Raw genomic sequence first — 18,355 nt, forward strand, 5'->3', positions numbered from 1 at the left:
ATTTTAGGCTAAACTTCTGTTTCTAAGACCTATTTCTAAGGTCTGTTGAGTGAGAATGCTCCTCAAGGGTTGGAGCTCATGTATCTCACGTATCTCCCTGCTCTTTGTGAACTCTGGGAATTGTTAAGCTTAAAGTTCTCAGTTCTTTTTTGTTTGGCATCCAGCACTTTCACTCTACACAGGCATGTTTTTGTACTGAGCAGCAGTCCCATGTCCCCAAGACCTTCCTGCGTGTTTCTGGAGTTCTGTCATTGGGCCACTCCCTCCACTCCGGTAGTATGGATCACAAATTCCAGCTATCTCAGCCATTCTGAACTCAAACCTTGGTGCTCTACTTACCTTTCCTTCACTATAGCTCATGAAGGATTTCCAGGAGGGTCTCCTTTGTTTTCTTCCTGTCAGGGATCACAATTCTACACTGTCTGCTACTATCGGAAAACTTTACAGTTTTCCAGTTCCTTACACTGAGAAGGTAAATCTGGTTCCATTCACTCCATCATAGCCAGACTCACCTCTATTTTTCTGCCATATTTTCATCCTGGATAGGATTCTAGGTTGGTAGTTGTTGTTTTTTTTTCCCCTAGCACTTCAAAGATACCATTCCATGCCTTCTGCATTTAATGGTTTCTATTGAAGACTCAAGTGTAAATTTGATGGATTTTTTTAAAGGTAATTGTTTTTATTTTTCCCACTAGCAGCTTTTACTGTCTTTCATTTCTGTCTTTTTTTTTTTTTTTAGCATTTTAATATGTCTACGCATATACTTCTTTTTGCTTATCTTCCTTGGGGATCGTTGAACATCTTGAACTTATAGCTTGATGCATTACATCAGTTTGGATAAGTTCTCTATGTTTTGTCTTTAAAAATTGCTTCTTGACCATTCTCTCTCTGCTTCTATGGGAATGAATATATATATATATATATATGAAAAAAATATATATATATATTTAATTCTATACCTCTCTGAAATTTGCATGTTTCTTACCCTATCTATTGTCCATTCTTTTCTCCTTTACCCACTTTATCCTTATTATGTTCACATGATCCATTTTCAGTTTCACTATTTTTCTCCTCAGCTATTGGTAATCTGTAAATAAATCACATCTTGGGCTCTTAATTTAGGTTTATATATTTTTTTCTTGAATGCTCATTAGTCCATTTCCATAGTCATCAAAGGTCTTCCAAAATTCACTATCTTTTTCTCTTATCTCATTTCAATGCACACTCATTTTGAAGCTGAACTTCAGGGCTATACACTTCTGACCCATCCTTACTCTTTGGTTGTCGTTCTTTTTATTCCCATCCCAGGGTGAGGTGGTTTACCCAGACCACGCTGCTTAGGAGTATGGTCTTCACACTAATACTCGTCTTTCTAACTGTAAAAGGCTAACAAAAATGTCACACTGCTTCTCAGCTTCTCCTCTTTCCTTTCTGGAAACTGTTTTATTCTACCAGAGGAAGAGTGGACGTAAACACTGGTCTCATTCTCCTGGGCTTTTGTCTTCTTCTGAAACCTGGTCCACTCATTATTCACTATCTTGTTAGCTTATCTCTGCCTTTAGGAAACTGTTTTTAATATTTTTTTTTAAAGATTTTATTTATTTATTTGACAGAGAGAGATCACAAGCAGGCAGAGAGGCAGACAGAGAGAGAGGAGGAAGCAGGCTCCCCGCTGAGCAGAGAGCCCGATGCGGGGCTCGATCCCAGGACTCTGAGATTATGACCTGAGCCAAAGGCAGTGGCTTAACCCACTGAGCCACCCAGGTGCCCCTAATATTTATTTTTTTTAAAGATTTTATTTATTTATTTGACAGAGATCACAAGTAGGCAGAAAGGCAGGCAGAGGGAGAGGGGGAAGCAGACTCCCCGCTGAGCAGAGAGCCCGACGTGGGGCTCGATCCCAGGACCCTGAAATCATGACCTGAGCCGAAGGCAGAGGCTTAACCCACTGAGCCACCCAGGCGCCCCTGTTTTTAACATTTAATCCAACTTTTCTGTATGACCTTTTTGGGATAATCGGCCTGGGTTATCTAGTCTGCTATAACAAGAAATTTATGGTGGAACTAATCTGCTCTGTTTGGTCCTTCTCTCCAGCTTCCTTTGGCTTCTGAGTGCTGCATGGACGAATCAGTTGGCTTCATGTACGCAATCAGTAAACATACTGGTTTGGGATAGCATAAGTGTGGAGTATTTGCAAGTGTATTTTGTTCAGGGATGTGAAATCCAAGCTGATAAGGAAAGTAAGGAGCATAGAAAGCTGGTGAATTGGGAGAAATAAAGTGAAGGAGAGTCTGAAGAAAATCTTTAGATTTCAGGAGTAGAGTAGAAATCACTGAATGAAGTGTTAGGAAGGGAAGTTGCACCCAGATCTTTGAGTTAGTGCTTTGGAGGTAGAGAAGTTAAAATGCGAAGAGTGATCACAAAAGTGGGTGGCTGGAGTGGAGTAGAGGATTGAATCACTGAAGATGAAGATGGAAAGATCCAAAGTCTAGGCTGACAAATGGGTTTTCCGTATAGCTCGCTGAAACCACACAGGGTAATATCAGGGAGGTTAATAGATGGTAGAAACCAGGAGGAAAGTGAGCATATTTGTTTTCCAGACCATGGATCAGAGTTTAGTAAAGCCTTTATGAATTTCTTTATTTCCTTAAATGGTCTCACTCTACCATCTGATGTGGTTCACATTCCCCTGCTGAAAGACTTATGCATATTTAGTCCATGTTTTTAAAATTAATACATACACTCATGGTACAGGACCCTGAGTGACTCAACTCCCATTTCTGATCTTCTCCTTAGTTGGCCTCTTTAGAGGGTTTGTCATAGGATACAGATCTGACCAATGCAGTGTCAGCAGAAATGTGTCATAGAGTAAGTGGAAAAGCTCTTGCTTTGTTGACGCAAGTACTCTTGTCTTTTTCTTCAGTCTTCCCTTGTGTGTAAGAGCGATGGTTGGAACTGCAACAGCCATCTTGTGACCATGAAGAAATTAAAGCCTTGGAGAAATCAGCTCTTTCATAGTTAATTCATCAAAAAGGAAGCAGTGCTTACTCCAGACTTCTTGATACTTGAAGGGGGCTGGGGAAGTGTGGAAATCTGTGTAAGTCACTTTAGCAGACTAAAGTTTCAAAAAAAATCCTTAAAATACATAATAAAGAGCAAAGACAAACTCAAATATATGAGGTCATACGAATGAGTTGTTCTCTTCTGATGGTCAAAATGGTGCCCCCAGTCCACACCACACTGTTGAGTTCCCTGACTTCCCCCACATCAAGCAAGAGTACAAACAGATTTCAGGTCAACAATGCCCAGAATTAAAACCATAAGAATTGATCACTTTCTCCTTAGTCTATCCCATGGATGGTAGCCTATATTTGAAGGATTGTGTGTAATAGAATCTATAGTGCTCACAGTCGAATTTATCCCTAACTCGTATTTAACACCAGCAGATCACAAGTGCTTATTGGGGAAAAATCCCATTTGAGGTAAAAAAAAAAAGTGTAACTCTAAAGGGATGTCAAAAAGTGAATCAATGTTCCCATTCTTCAGTGATTCTGTGAGTTACACCCGGACCAGGCAATCCTGGAGGTTTTTGAGTTTATCTTGAAAAGGTTGATCTGTGATGATAAAATTGAAGAGTTAGAAGCTAGGGAAGGGGTCTCAAACTGCCATCTGAATAACGGAGATGACGTATTTTTAAAATGTATAAACAGTGGAGAAAAATGAGAGATTATACACATTTCTGTAGGCTACATGAAATGTGACAAGTCAGTCTTGTTAGAGATTTTCCGGAATCAATCATATTTAGAACTGTTGGATTAGGTTTTTGGTGCCTAATTGCAAAAGCACAATCCACTTCAACACTAAGTTTTTTCCTTCTGAGTTTGCTTAAATTTTAGCCCAAATTCCAGATGCGTTGGCATATATTCTTTTTTTTTTCATATATTCTTATAGTACATGTCTTTGAATATCTTTTTTCTTAAATGTTTTAAGCCGTCACTGAATTTTGTTGTTGTTTATTTCTTTCCAGAAACACTTTGTCACTCTTTATACAATTATGGCCGGCAAAAGTGTTTAAATAAGATAGTTGGTCTTAAGAAATAATTTGGAATCCTCATCATGCCTTTTGAAAAGATAACAGCATTTGAGTGTGAACAGGGCTTTATTTAGCTATTGATCATCACAAAATATACAGGCATGTAACCCCTACTGAAAAACCGATTCCTTCCACAAAGTAATAAGATAGCTAAATATAGTATGTACATTCCAACCTATTAGAACAAATATTGAGATATTATTACTAACGAAATTGTGGCCCAAGTTTCTGCATCAGCGGAGAGCCTCTCATTCTAAAGTCCTGTTTCATCAAGATTTGAAATATAGCTTTCTTAATTTTTTCTAAGTATGTACTTTGACCAACTGTCAAATTAGAGAAACTTAGTTTTTCAAAGAAGGAAGATACTCTTTCAGATCATGGCCTAGATAATGTTCCCTTACTTTTGTGCTACTTTTCAATTAAATGTCACCATATGTGCCAATTCTGTGATGGAATATTCTTTCCTCTCTGCCTGTGATTATGTCAGTACCATCCACTGAGGCGGAGTGGGGGGGGCGGGGTGGGGAGCAAGACTGAAGTGCCTTTGTGTCTCTAAGGAGGCAGCCAACCTCACACATCTGGAATCAATTAGGGTTGATGCGGGGGCGGGGTGGGGGGGGGGGCGCTCATCTTGGAGCCAGTGGCCGGAGCTGGGCTGGTGGAGGAAAGGAGTAGAGACATCCTCTAAACAGAATGAGGGTAATATGGAAATGTCTGCATCACTTTTCTTCAATAATGGAAGTGGATTATCTTTTGAAGATACTATAATGGTAGCTTCCAGTAATAGGTGGGATTTTTTTTCATAACTATATTATTGCTAGATCTAGTCTCCCACTGTGGGGCCTGTGTAGCAACTTCAGTTCACATTAGAGGTCCAGGTGCTAATCTGGGACCTCAGTCGTCAGCTGCCCTTGCACTCAAGGCCAAGTACTTGAAGGCCAATTATTGAAGCCTTGGTTGTGACGGGTTTGGACAAGTCCCTGTGGCTGCTTCCCTGTGTGTGAAGGTCATCCCTTGATGGTCTTAATGTCTTATCTGGGATTTCCCCCAAAGCAGACCATTGCAAAGGATTTGGGTGCAAATTGTGTATGAGAGGACCCCAGAAAGCATAGTGAGAATTTGGAAGTAACCCCAGGGGAAGAGAACAGCCAGTAGAGGATGTGTTAATGAGCAGGTTCTGTCGAGGAAGTGGGGCCTGCTGGGGCCCCTCTGGAAAAGTGCAGAATAAGCCTATAGTTTGCCCAGTGAGGGTTGCCAGCGTTTGTATGCGTCCACCAGCCCTGTCCCTCCCTGCTTGAGCACCATTTCTGCGGCTTTGGCTTTTGGTTGCTGGCTTGTGGCCAGAGAAACCTGGAAGGATGCAGGCAGCTCCTGACCTGAAAAAGAAGGATCTTCAGTAGCCCCCATGTGGAGCAGGGGACGTGGAAGTGTGGCCGCCCTCAGTCAGCAGGAGCACGTGGCACGAAAGAGGTCCTGTGCCCCGTGGATCAGAGGTTGTGGTTCTGCGCAGGTATTTGTGTGGCTCAGGCATGGGGTCTGGGAAGTCATGATCCTTCGTGGGAGGTGAGCAGTCTGCACAGAGAAGATTTAGCTCTAGAACAGAAATAGCAGGGATGGTGCAGCCACATCGTGTGGCCCTGGCTTTTGTAATTTGGCTTAGACGTCCTCCAACTTCCGTAACTTCATGGAAGCCCTTCCTTCCTGCTGCAGCTGAGAATCCAGCCCCTTGTTGCTCAGGCATGGAAGTCCCAGCCTAGGTTCATCTGCCCTTTTAAAGAAATATTTATAGTTTGTCGTGAGGTGTGTTCTTGCTTGGATGGAGCAGAGCTCTTTTAAGATAACACCTGAAAAGACTGGCAAGAAAACGTTTCTTACAGAAGATGTTAGCTGTGGATTTTATGATCTTCTCTGTCTTGATCATGTCAAGGTGAAGAATGCTTTTCTGTGCGTTAAACTGCTTCTCATAACCAAGTCTGTCTATACTCACGGGCGTGCATGTGTATACAACTCTTTAGTTTCTATGTGTGTATCCACATATGTTCAGATATCAGTGTTCAAAAGATTGAGGATTAATCTGGGTCCCCAATGAACGTGAGCATTTGGACAAGCATTTTTTTTTTTCAGCATTGACTGAGCTGCTTGGAGATGCTGAGACATTTCTCCCATGCACACGTGCGCACACACTCATACTTACAAAGCGTTAGGTGAATCTGATGTCTAAATTCCTTTTGAGTTCAAAGTACTTGATATTTCTGGCTAAGATGCCATTTCTGAGGCCATTGTGAGCACAGAGCTCTTTGGTAATTAGCTCCAGGTCACAAGGGAAGGGAATTCATACGCTGTGGGGGTGATAAGCCAGCTGGGCTTGTCCTGCCATTTTCCCTAGGTTTACAGAAAGGTGGTGTCCTAAGGGGACTGAGGGTGTGCGCAGGAACAGCTTGCGAGAGATCATTGCTAGGACCTCTTCCCAACTTGGTTCAGTGACCCCCATAAATCAGTAGCTTAAAATGTGACGTGGTGGCAATATTTATTAACACCATGGAAATGAGCACACACTACAGATCGGTACCACAATCCTGCCCCGCTTGTCCCCCACTGTTAACCATGGACCCAGATCCTACTGGGGTTGGCCCTTGACTGTTCCACAGGCAACAGCAGGCCCCTTCTGTGAACACTGCTCTGATCCCAGGCATGTAATCCCTGCTGCTCCGATCCTTGATGGAGGAGGATCAAGGGAGCCCTAGCTCGTGCCTTGACTGGACAGCGCAAGGCAGGCAGTGTGGGGTTCCCAACCGGCATGGCGTTCTAGGTGAGGCACGCCCCAGAGCAGACGCAAACATGGTCTTGTCAGCAATGTGAGCTGCTTGGCAGCTGGGCATACCGGGTAGAATTTCCACTTGCAGACTCGGTGTTTGCCAAGCATCACCTGTCAGTATGTCTCATACCAGCCCTCTTATTTCCAAAGATACTTGAGATCTCCACCATGCCCATGTATTGGGTGAACTGGGGAACAGTGATGGTTGCAGGGGCCCTTACATAGTCCACGTGGATGGGACCGGCTCCCAGTCCGCTCAGCTGTAAAGTGGCTCCCAAACTGGGTTGTGGAAGGCCTGCCATCAGCTCTGTTACCAGGAGTTGATTTAATTACCCTCTTTTTAAAATATAATTTTTTATTTTTTATTAACATGTAATGTATTATTAGCCCCAGGAGTACAGGTCTGTGAATCACCAGGTTTACACACTTGACAGCACTCACCATAGCACATCCCCTCCCCAATGTCCGTAACCCAATCACCCTCTCCCTACCACCCCGCCCCCGGCAACCCTCAGTTTGTTTTGTGAGATTAAGAGTCTCTTATGGTTTGTCTCCCTCCCGATCCCATCTTATTTCATTTTTTCCTTCCCTAACCCCCAGAGGGTAAGTTGCCTTATTTTACCCATCACTTATGGGACAGGAAAATAGTATGGCCTCTGCCTTCTTGAAGAGAACAGGAAGAGAGAAAATCAACACAGGTCAGATTTCAAAGTCCTCAGGGGTAAGAATTTGGAGAAAAAAGTCTGCAGAACTCCCTGTGCTTCTTAGGTTTTTCTAAAGAGACCTGCGTTTTATCACCAAGGCCTTGTCTTACAGGGACTTAGGGTGCGCCCTCAAAGTAGATGGGGTGAGTTCCTCATCTTAGCTGGATCCATATTTTAATTAGCTATGGTAATGAAACAAAGGGATAACGGTAAGGCCTAGATAATTTAACAACCAGAAACGTACCTTTAACCACAGCCTTCCACTCTCCAACTGTGATCCACATTTCAGTCAGGACTTAAATATGGAGAACTCATGAGCATGGTAAGAACTCAAGATTGGACAGCAAGAAAAGCAAGGTCCTAGCTAACTGACCATTAGAAATTCTCTTGTTCCTCATCAGATGAACCCCTGTTCTGTAGCATTACTTTGCACCCCACCTTTCTGCGATAGTTTAATTGGTTTCTCGAGGTGCAGCAGTCAGCCTCTCACAACCTACAAGTAAAATGGCAGCAGCGGTGGGGGTGGGATGGGGGGATGGTAGAGGCGGGGAAGATGAGGAGCAAGAGAGTTTTTGGACCAACTGCTTTTATTGCTTCCAGAAGGTAGGACTGAAAACATCTGACTCATCAGGCTGGGTCTATGAGTCAAAGGGTCAAGTTAAAATATTTGGCTCAAATAATGTATAGTGAGTTCATTTTTCCTGTGGGCTATGGGTCTTCAAGATGATGATGCAGATGGACGCAGGTCCCAGAGGCACAGAGTGAAGGGTGCTGGGGACTGGCTGACACCCCATTTCCTTAGGGGGAAGGTTGCGGGGACTGACCCCTCCAGGCCTTGTACTAAATGATAGTCCCCCGTCACACCAACCCTTAATAGGAAGATCTAGAGAGGGGACACCATCTACTGGAAATGGTCTCTAAAGCATGTAAGAACAGGAGAGTCTTACCCAAACTCTTTTAACTGAAAACAACACTTGGTATTTGGAAGGAACAGTATTTTGAAAAACACAAAATTCCATAAGCAAAGGCCAGGCAGCTAGTTAGAAAGACGTGGTTAGTTAAGTAGCAGGAACAGATTTTGCTTTTGTTACGGTTCTTAAGTCCCTACCTATTTAAGAGCTGATATTTTAGAACAATTGGCCATCATCACCCTAACTTCATAACGCTGCTAGAGAGAGAAAAGCTAGTTTTTAGCTGATCTCAAAAGCTTTGGTGTTGGTTTCTAAAAGTCACAGCCCCAAAGGACATCTACAGCTCCTTTTCCCTGTGCAGAGATGACGGCTCACGATGGCTGCTGAAGCAGGAAAAGTTCTGAGCCAAGCCCTTGTCTCTTACAGCCCGTTAATCATTCCTTCTTAGAAGATCGTCACAGGTTGAAGGCAGGCAGCTCTCATTCTTTAGTGAGCAGCTACTAAAATTTGTATTTACACAGTTGGTTAGGTCACATTTTAAAAAATTGGGGAAAAAATGCCACCAGTACAAATACCTCCACTGAAGACTAAAATCTGGTTATATACAGAAGGGAAAAATTTTTTTTCTCATGTTTGCTTAGAGACTCCTAAACCTATCTACTTGGGCAATGCATGTGCAGTATAAAGTATTTTAGGAAAGGAAAAAATTTATTCGGATAGTCCCTAGAATTAAAAAAAATTCTAGAAGAGGCTGAGGCAACTTCGAGAAGCAAAACTCAAGAATGAAGAATACTGTAGTACAAAATTATGGCCAAAAATACTGTATTTTTAACCAGCAAGATCATTGGGGCATTATTATACAACATTAGGTGTTTTTTGCAAAACTAGTTCCCATCCCCAAACAATAGACAATACATGCATTTGAATGACATTTTAAGAACAGTAAATATGATTCTTTTAAATACTGCAAGTTAAAAATGTTTTCTGACAAAACTCCCTAAATACATAGGTCTAGTAAGGGTTTCCAACATGATGACACGTGAGGAATCCAGCAAGAAGTTGTATTTAGAGTTCTTTGAGGAAAAGAAATCTACCAAAAACACGTGTTTCAGTCCAAGTAACCTGAACGTTACACGGCAATTTGCCATCTTCCTTCCTAAGCTTGAAAATATTCTAGAAAGAATATTTTCCTCCCTGTTTTTGTGTTTGTTTGTTTTTCCTATCTACCAAAGCGTATATGAAAGTCAGAACTGCTTTGTCCAAGTAAGGTCCAATTTAGCCCAATAGATGTTTTCATAACATGGAAAGGTCCTTTACTATTGGGTTGGAATCATATGGGGAAATGGAAGATACATGATCGATAGGGAGGTAAGAAGGAAATTAATATTTGAGCACCTACTATGTGCTAGGTATATATGCATACTTTGAACAGATGATTCTAGAGGCAAGAGTATTACCGATGTGATGAGCACTGGGTGTTATACGCAACTGATGAATTACTGAACACTACATCTGAAACTAACGATGTACTATATGTTGGCTAATTGAATTTAAATAATAAAAAGAAGAGTATCCCATGAAATATTTGGGATGTATTTATATATTTTTAAAAAAAGGTCACTGCAAGTTGGGAAGACAGCAATGAATGGGTGGTTACTCTTGCTAGGTGTCTACTAAACAGCAGGTGTCTGGCTCCAAAAATCTCTTAACTAATCATACACAACGAAGTCATTTCTTTTCCTAATTCGGTGGAACCAAAATGAAATGCCAAACACATCATTACCAGGACAGACCTATTAACGCTACATATGCTGGAAATATGTGGAGATAGATAAACATACAATACTACAAGTCTTAATTTTTGTGTGTTTCTAACCAAAGAGAGATCTTTGGAAGAAAATAGTAATGTATACCAAGCACACCTTGTTTATATCAACTGAGATGTTGTCAATTACCAATTAAGTGGTTTTACACCCTTATTTAATTTTAAGAAGAGCAGCAATATACATAACAATACTTGGGTACACTTTATTTTGATACGGGTTAACATTCTTCTATATTTCATTTCATTCTTTTTTTTTTTTTTTGAGAAACTGAAAACAAAGGGAAATTGAGGGTAATTTTGAAGGTTATTTCCAACCACTATCTGAGTCTTGCAGTATCTCATTATACAGCCCTTTCTTCCCATTATTATTATTTTTTGCAAATAAGTCATTTGACCCAAATCCAGCATAAATAGCTTTTTACCAATGCCTAACTTAAGACAACTAAAATTTACAATCATGTGGCAGTATAAATTTTAAAATTACAGTTCATACACCTTGACAGTCAAGATAGTCTAAAGTACAAAAAGTAAATTGTCCTTTAGCTGAATTACCTTTTTTTTTTTTAATAGTAGGCTTGCTAGTTAATCCACACACACACACACAAAATACAAGTTTCAGGTGTTCTTCGAATACCTTTTGTAGGTGTCATACGCTAGTAAACAACATATGCAGGTTCCTAAGATTTTTTTTCCCAGTCTATTCATGACATTCAACAGAGCTCTTCATATGAAAATGTCTTTAAAAACAAAACAAAACAAAAAAACTTCGAGGGGATTTATTGACTTTTGAATAGGCGTGTTATTTCCCTTTGTTTCAGATATGAGGCACAAACTTCTGAATTTAAGCTCTGTAAGGCATAGTACAAACCTCCAATTTACAAGTAAGGAATTCTCTGTGGGTTTGGAACTGCCATGTCACGCGGAAGAGGGAAAATTATCTGTAAACTGGTACACTGCAATGTGTTGAGTGAGTCATGAAATGGCTGCTTGCCTTGGTATGCTGAAGAAAGGTTTTTGTGTTTGTGTTTTTCTTTTTGAATAAGACATGCCCAAGTCACCAAAAACTCGCCACGGGCCTCCATGACCTGGAGCATCAATGCGAGGAGTCCAGTGGCACACGCTTCTAACGCTTGCAATCACAATATAATAGAAAGCATGAGTAAACTTTTGTTTTTATACAAAACTGAGAAGAATCCCTTCCCGCCCCTAGCCCCTTCAATAAAACCCCAAAGAAACAGAAAAGAAAATCCTTTAGCTTCGATTGACTAGTGTGGATACAATTAGGTTTCCATGCGTCACTGCAGCTAGGGTGATCAATTTCTTCCTTTCCCAACAGAAAGGGATCTTGTCATGCACCCTACAGCAAACAGTGAAGCCACAAACCTCAGTTCTACATAGCAATTCCATCCCAATTTCATAAAGACAAATAGAACAATCTTTCCCTGTTTGCTCATCTTCTTCGAGCTTTGAGATCATGTATAATCGACTACATCTACTATAGCTCTAGTAAATAGAATATCTTGATTCCCTAAAACTGTAACACTTAGGATCTTGTGATGAGGTTTTCTCTATACACACTGTAGGCCTTCAAATGTTATTGTTGACTGTTTTTTCTTTTCTTTTTTTTGTTTTTTTTTCTTTTTTCATTTTTTTCCCTTTTTTTCTTTTTCTTTTTTTTTTTTTTTTTTTTTTTTTTTTTTTTTTTTTTTTTTTTTTTTTTTTTTTTTTTTTTTTTTTTTTTTTTTTTTTTTTTTTTTTTTTTTTTTTTGCTGCACCAAATTTAAGATTGCCCTTTTGGGCAAGCAGTGGTCTCTAGCTGTTAAAACATTTCCTTAGTGGATCACAATAGCTTCTAAAACTGCCTTTCTAATAAAGGCCATCAGAGAGGTAATACTAAACTGTGCATTTGCCAAATAAGAATATGAATTGTATAAAAGCTCATATTCCAATCCTAGGTCAAATGGCAAAAGTTCTACAAAGTTGGTTTCCATGTTTGTATAAAAGCTCCGACTGATTTTATGTATTTTGCTATGAAATTACCTTTGGGTCTTACCAGTATACCTCTACTCAGGAATGTGCAAATGATTTTATACAGCACGATGCTAGTACCGCTCTGTACGATAGTAAGATTTTTTTTTTTTCTTTTCTAAATGGAAAAAAAAATATCCCTAGTCAGAAATAAACTGACAAATTTACATTCTCCTCTCTTAAAAAAGTAAATAAAATAACATTATTCAAAATGTGAATTAGCTATAAGACATACAATTACATAGATACATATCAATACAGCACATTCAATCTGCCAAAAAATTAATGATTACAAAGCCAGTAAGGATGCTGCAATATCAAGAGATGTATGTACAATGATTAGAGCATTCAGAATTGCACTATACCTACAGGCAGTCTGGTTCTTAATTAAATTACAGGTGCTTTCTGAGCAAAGTGAAAAGGTAACCTGTGTTGTTTGTGGCTGGGAAAGTAAAGAAGGAGAACGTTCTACCACGACTTAGGAACTCCTTGGACTCCTCTAATAAGCCATGTGTTTTCTCTCTTCCCTTTCTTCTCTCCCAAAGAGTGATTGATAGGGAAGTTTAGACTTGGGCCAAATAGTATGATACTTAAAGTAAGACCAGTGTCGTGGCCTAATTCCTACTCTCCAGCAGGTTTAAAACAATCTTGATTTATTTCCTTAAATCCTATTTCAACTCAAGCTCACCAATACATGTGCTGTGTTTCTTTTTTTTCTTTGCATTTGTTGATAAATTGCACATAGAGAACTCCCAATATCTCTCCTAGTAGGTTCAGTTACAAAATTCATGTTCTATAGAACGCTGACAAGCTACTCTTGAGTCCACAAGTCTTCCTTAGGTTCAACTTAACCAGTGACCAGTTTAGAAAGATCCCAAAGGTGGTAAACCAGCAGGAAGTAAAGGTTTTGCAAATTAGAGGCATCAGAATACTCAACCAATGTTCTTGGCTGACCTTCTTGACCTTAAAGAACACAAAGAGTAACACTGGCTTTAAGTGACGAGATAGCAGATTTCGTTTTCTATCACAAAGACACTGTGTTACATTGCCGATCTAGACACGCAACATGGAATGGACACTGAACAATGTGATCTCACGGCAAAGAAAAGAATGGACCATGCCAATCAAATTTACAGTTACTGATTGTTTGGTGTTTCGGGGTTGCTCTCAGCCAATTACTTTAGGACTCAGTCTTACTCTCTTCCATTTTAAGATACTGGCTTTTATCTTTTACATTTTCACCATCTTCCTTTTATAAAAAGCCAGCTTTGGCAACACACACCCATAATAAATTCTGGCCCAAACACTAAATGGGAAAAAAGGGAGGAAAAACCTGAACCAAGAGGGGGAGAAACCAAGAACAACCTAAGAAAAAGGTTCTGGGTAGCAGCCTTTGGGGTTATGTAGTGTCTGTTGGCATATACATACATATATTTTTTGGCATCTGCAATTTAAAGAGAGGGTTAAAAAAAAAAAGGGTGGGTGGAAGGACCATGGCACATGGCATTTAAAAAAACAAAAACTTTGTGTCTCTGTTCTTGCCTTACCGACTTGTGCATCTCTCTCTCTCTGAGCAACCAAGCTATGGCTGAAGGTAGAAATCCAAAAGAAATGACACTTAACCGTAAGATGGGCATCCGTCATCCTAGCCCAACGTGAGGCAAGACAATATATTTATATAAAACAACTCTGTATGTATATCCAGGGCCATACAGTGAAACCACAGTATTAATATTGAGAATCCTTCAGCGAAACTACAAACATTGAAATTAAGCTGATGTCAATGGCTTAAATCAAATGATGCTGTCCTGACTGTATCATTTGGGAGAAAAACTTGACCAAGAACGGAACTAAGGTAAAGGCCATTGTAACCGGGGGAAAAAGCGGGGGGGGGGGGGGGGGGGCGGGTATGGGTTAGCAGAAGGGCAATCAGCTTTGTTTTGCTCAATAGAAAAGAAAAAAAAAAGAGAAACAACCCTTATCTGGGCGAGTGCATGACGAGGATTTAAAATACATTGAGTCACAAGGTTTTGCCTAAAAAAAAGAGAGAGAGGAAATGTGCTGGGACTGTACTTCAGCATCCTGTGTTTCCTCTGAATAGTTTAAATAAAATCATAATATTTACTACAAACTCTGTGGACACGTTCACACAGAGTCCGGGACGGCAATAAATTAGTATTATGCAAATTGTTTTCCACAGAAATACAGTCCCTCTTGTACAGCTTCAATAGCCCACCAGGGAAGGGAAGGGCGGTGTCGAGGAGGCACAATTAGACCAGGTTGTACTCCTTCAGGTTCAACTGGAGGATGGTGTCCTTGACGGCAGCAAAGACAAAGCGGATGTTCTCGGTGTCTGTGGCGCACGTGAAGTGGGAGTAGATAATTTTATCACTGTCTGGGTTCAGGTCCACGAACATCTTCAGGATGAATTCTCGAGCTGCCTGGGCATCTCTCTGCGGTCCTGTTGGCCAAGGGAGGAGAGGAAAGGTTCGTCAGCTGATGTGTTAATGCCTTCGCTCAATAAGGGTTTACAGGGTCACTAAAGATGGAGTGGAGAGGACAGCCGCACGACACTGTGTCATACGGTTCCTCTCTGGCCTGTTCTCTGCCAGTCCCTCCGTCTAGCTTCTAGACGCCAGTGTTGCTGAGCACACCACATTGACGCAGCCTTCAATGTACTATGTGTGGTGATGAGAAAGACTGGTTTTAGGTTTTCTTAGCTTTATTCAGGCTCTCTTCCAGGCCAAACACTGTCCTAGATGCCTTGAAATAGGACTGTGATCTACTGACCTACTGACTGTGATCTATTGAGGATACGTTAAAAACTTAGTTAATAATTTTGCAATTAAGTCTTACACCAAAATCATAGGCACATAAACTGGACCTCATCAAAACAAGAAAACTTTTGTGCGTCAAAGTTGTGCATCACTATCGACAGTGAAGAGACAACTTACAGAATGTGTAGAATGCTGGCTAATCCCATACCTCCTACGAGGTTAGTATTCAGAAACTAGAACTCCTCCAACTCAGCAACAGCAAGGGGATCTGATTAAAAAATAGGCAAAGGGCTTGAAGACACATGTCTCCAAAGGTCTACAATTGGCCCATAAGCACATCCAGAGAGGCTCAGCATCCCGTGTCACTGGGAAATGCAAATCCAAACCACCATGAGATACCACTGTCTGTCTACCAGAGGGGCTAGCTCAGAAAAAGGTAGAAAATTAGTGTGGGCAAGGATGCAGAAAAATTGAAACCCTCACGCATTGGTGGAGCCGCTGCGGAAAACAGGTGGATAGTTCCCCCTAAAATCTCAACACGGTATTACCGTATGACCTAGCCACTGTATTCCTAGGTATATATCCAAAGGAAGTGAAAGCAGGGACTCCAAAAGTTACCTGGACAATGAGTTTCACTGCTGTAGTATTCGCAACAGCTAATAGGTGGAAACAACCCAAGCGGTCATCAACAAAGAACAGAGGAACGGATAAACAAGAGGTTGGAGACACACAACAGAATACTAGTGAGCCACAGAAGAGTTGGCACAACATGCATGAACCTTGAAAACGTGATGCTAAGTAAAAGGGGCCAGACAAAAGAACAAATGTAGGACTGCACTGAGACGAGGCACCTAGGATAGGCCAATCAAAAGAGACAAACCACAATTGAGGTTACTGAGAGGTGGGGGCAGGGGAAATGAGGAGCTACTGCTTAATGGTTAGAGAATTTCTGTTTGGGGTGATCAAAGTCTCGGGAAGAGGGATGGTTGCATTAATGTCACTGAACTGCATTGTTTTAAAACAGTTACAATCACAAACTTTGTTATGTATTTTACCATAATTTAAAAAATTTACCAAAAGGCACTGAACTGTGTGCTTTAAATGGGTGAATTAATGGTTATGTGAGTTATAGGTCAATAGAGTTGTTTTAAAAACCTATTTAACAGGTTCTGATGAATGTACTGATGTCATCCTGAAATTAATGTTAATTAGTGACATCAAAACAAACACTGCTTCTATTAAGTACTGAGCATCTATGTTTTAGTCTTTGAGGCTCTATAGATGTACACTGGCATTTTTTTCCGGTGAGTTCCGTCCAAAGAAAGATGGCGGTCATGTTATATATAACCTTCTCCTCCTCTACTTCCTTCTGTCTGACAAGACACTCTCAGGATTCACGGCTTCCATTTTTTTTCTATCAATATTCTTGTTATCTATTGTTTAGGATAAAGAAATATTTGAAAACTCAACTGAGGGCTTGACTATCACTTCTAACAAAAGGAATCATGATTTTTTGACAGCCAACTTGAAGATATCAAGCCGTCCTTACTGTAAGTTGGGGATTACCCCCATAAGCTTCTATCTAACTCTGCCAATAGGAAGGAGGAAAGAGCCATAAAGACACAGTTAACAAAGGTAATGTTTCAATTTTCGACTTCAGTGACCAGAATTGAAATCCTTGTTGGCAATTAAGAAGGCAGTGTCATAATGAAAATACCATACAAATACCATGATAGTGTCTCATCTTTCTCGATGTGCTATTAACTCACTAATTTCACAGCAGTAATAATATTTAAAACCAGGACTAATAGGTTGTTGGGGTTGGAGCAGCTTCTTATTTTCATAAAGGAACCCCATCTTCCTGGTTTGTGAAGGAAGTTCCCTTTGATTTTAGTATTTACTCAATTTGAGGGAAAAAGGGCTCTTTTTACTTAAACCCTAAAGAACATCAGAGTTAGACCCAACCAAGTTCAGCGAAGAGCACTTGCAGTGTGTTCAGTTTTTAAGCATAAATTACATGATTTGAATAAACAAACTACAAAGAAATCATTCTAGCCATCCTAGCAGGCACAGAATTCCACAGCCTCTAGGAACAATTCTGCAATTCACGTCCATGTGGAAACAGTAATTTCTCTTCCGGAAGAGAAATACAGAAATGGCATTCATTATGATTAAGACCTTCTAAGTGCAGAAATGTGGAAGTGTGAAATTCATAATACTATAAACATGTTTGTTATAAAAACATTGCTGCAGAGTCGGCCTAGAATTTTTTTAGTTGTAGCTCATCTTACAAGGGCTTTGTATGAAATGACAGCTGTGTTTGCTTAGTGAATAAGTGTCTTTTTTTTCTTTCTCCATGGCTAAGTTGCCTCTGTGTGTTATGTGCATGTTGGGGGAGATTAACAGTAAAAAAAAAAAAGAAAAACCAAGAACCCCCCCACATATGTTCACACTTTCAGACCTTTGCCGTGTGTGCACATCTGGTGAAAGGAAAATGCTCATGGTGATGGGGAATCTGGGAAATTTACTAGATGAAGGAGAGAGGGAAAGAGATTAGAAGGATGTGGCAAAAAGGAAAAAACAAAAAACAAAAAACAAAAAACCCTAAACATCTATCACAGAGAGTAAGTCTTGTGCTATAGAGAAGTCAAGCCCAGAGGTGGTGTGCTGTGGGTGCTGTACTGAGTAGCCTGAGTCTCCGTGGCTTTGCTCTGTGGGGCAGGCGGTGCTGTATTTAGCCCCTGTTGTCTTATATGCAAGCCCATCATGAAAACCTGCTGCCCTAGAGCGGGGGCCACGTACGGTGTGGGGCGTCATTTCCTATTTGTTGGTTCTCACGGGACTCTGAGATAAATGAACAGTCTAGATGCATACGGCAAACATGTGGTTATAGGTAAGCCAGATGTTTTGTGCCCATCTTCTACAGGTTGAGCTTGTGTTTAAAGACTGGCGTGTTGCTGTTGGAAACCAAGTTGGCCACCCGCAAAGTTCCTTCTATAGTTTCCTCAGGAACAGTGAGAGACACAGTCTCTGGCATTGATAACTTAGCGGTGGGCCAGTGGTCGATAAAAAAGCATAAAAATGAAAAGACTGTTTAGGCTAGGGAAGTAGTTGTTTTTGAAGGAAGAGCAAAGCACAAAGGAAAATGTCCTTGGATAGGGGACGGGAGCACATTGCTAACAAACGATGGAGAGTACTGTTT

At 40.6% G+C, this 18,355-nt stretch overlaps 1 protein-coding gene across 1 annotated transcript in view; it reads right to left on the reverse strand.

The window, feature by feature from the left end:
* Positions 1-12,100: 12,100 nt before the first annotated feature.
* Positions 12,101-18,355, reverse strand: part of LOC111153498 (G protein subunit alpha q) — a 303,307-nt gene continuing 297,052 nt past the window's right edge. The window contains exon 7 of the mRNA XM_022512555.1: positions 12,101-14,837. Coding sequence (XP_022368263.1) covers positions 14,647-14,837 — 191 coding nt within the window. The 3' untranslated portion in view covers positions 12,101-14,646. The remainder of the gene's footprint in view (positions 14,838-18,355) is intronic.

Source organism: Enhydra lutris, unplaced genomic scaffold (assembly GCF_002288905.1).
Source record: "Enhydra lutris kenyoni isolate GAN:26980312 unplaced genomic scaffold, ASM228890v2 scaffoldscaffold33, whole genome shotgun sequence".
NCBI lineage: Eukaryota > Metazoa > Chordata > Mammalia > Carnivora > Mustelidae > Enhydra > Enhydra lutris.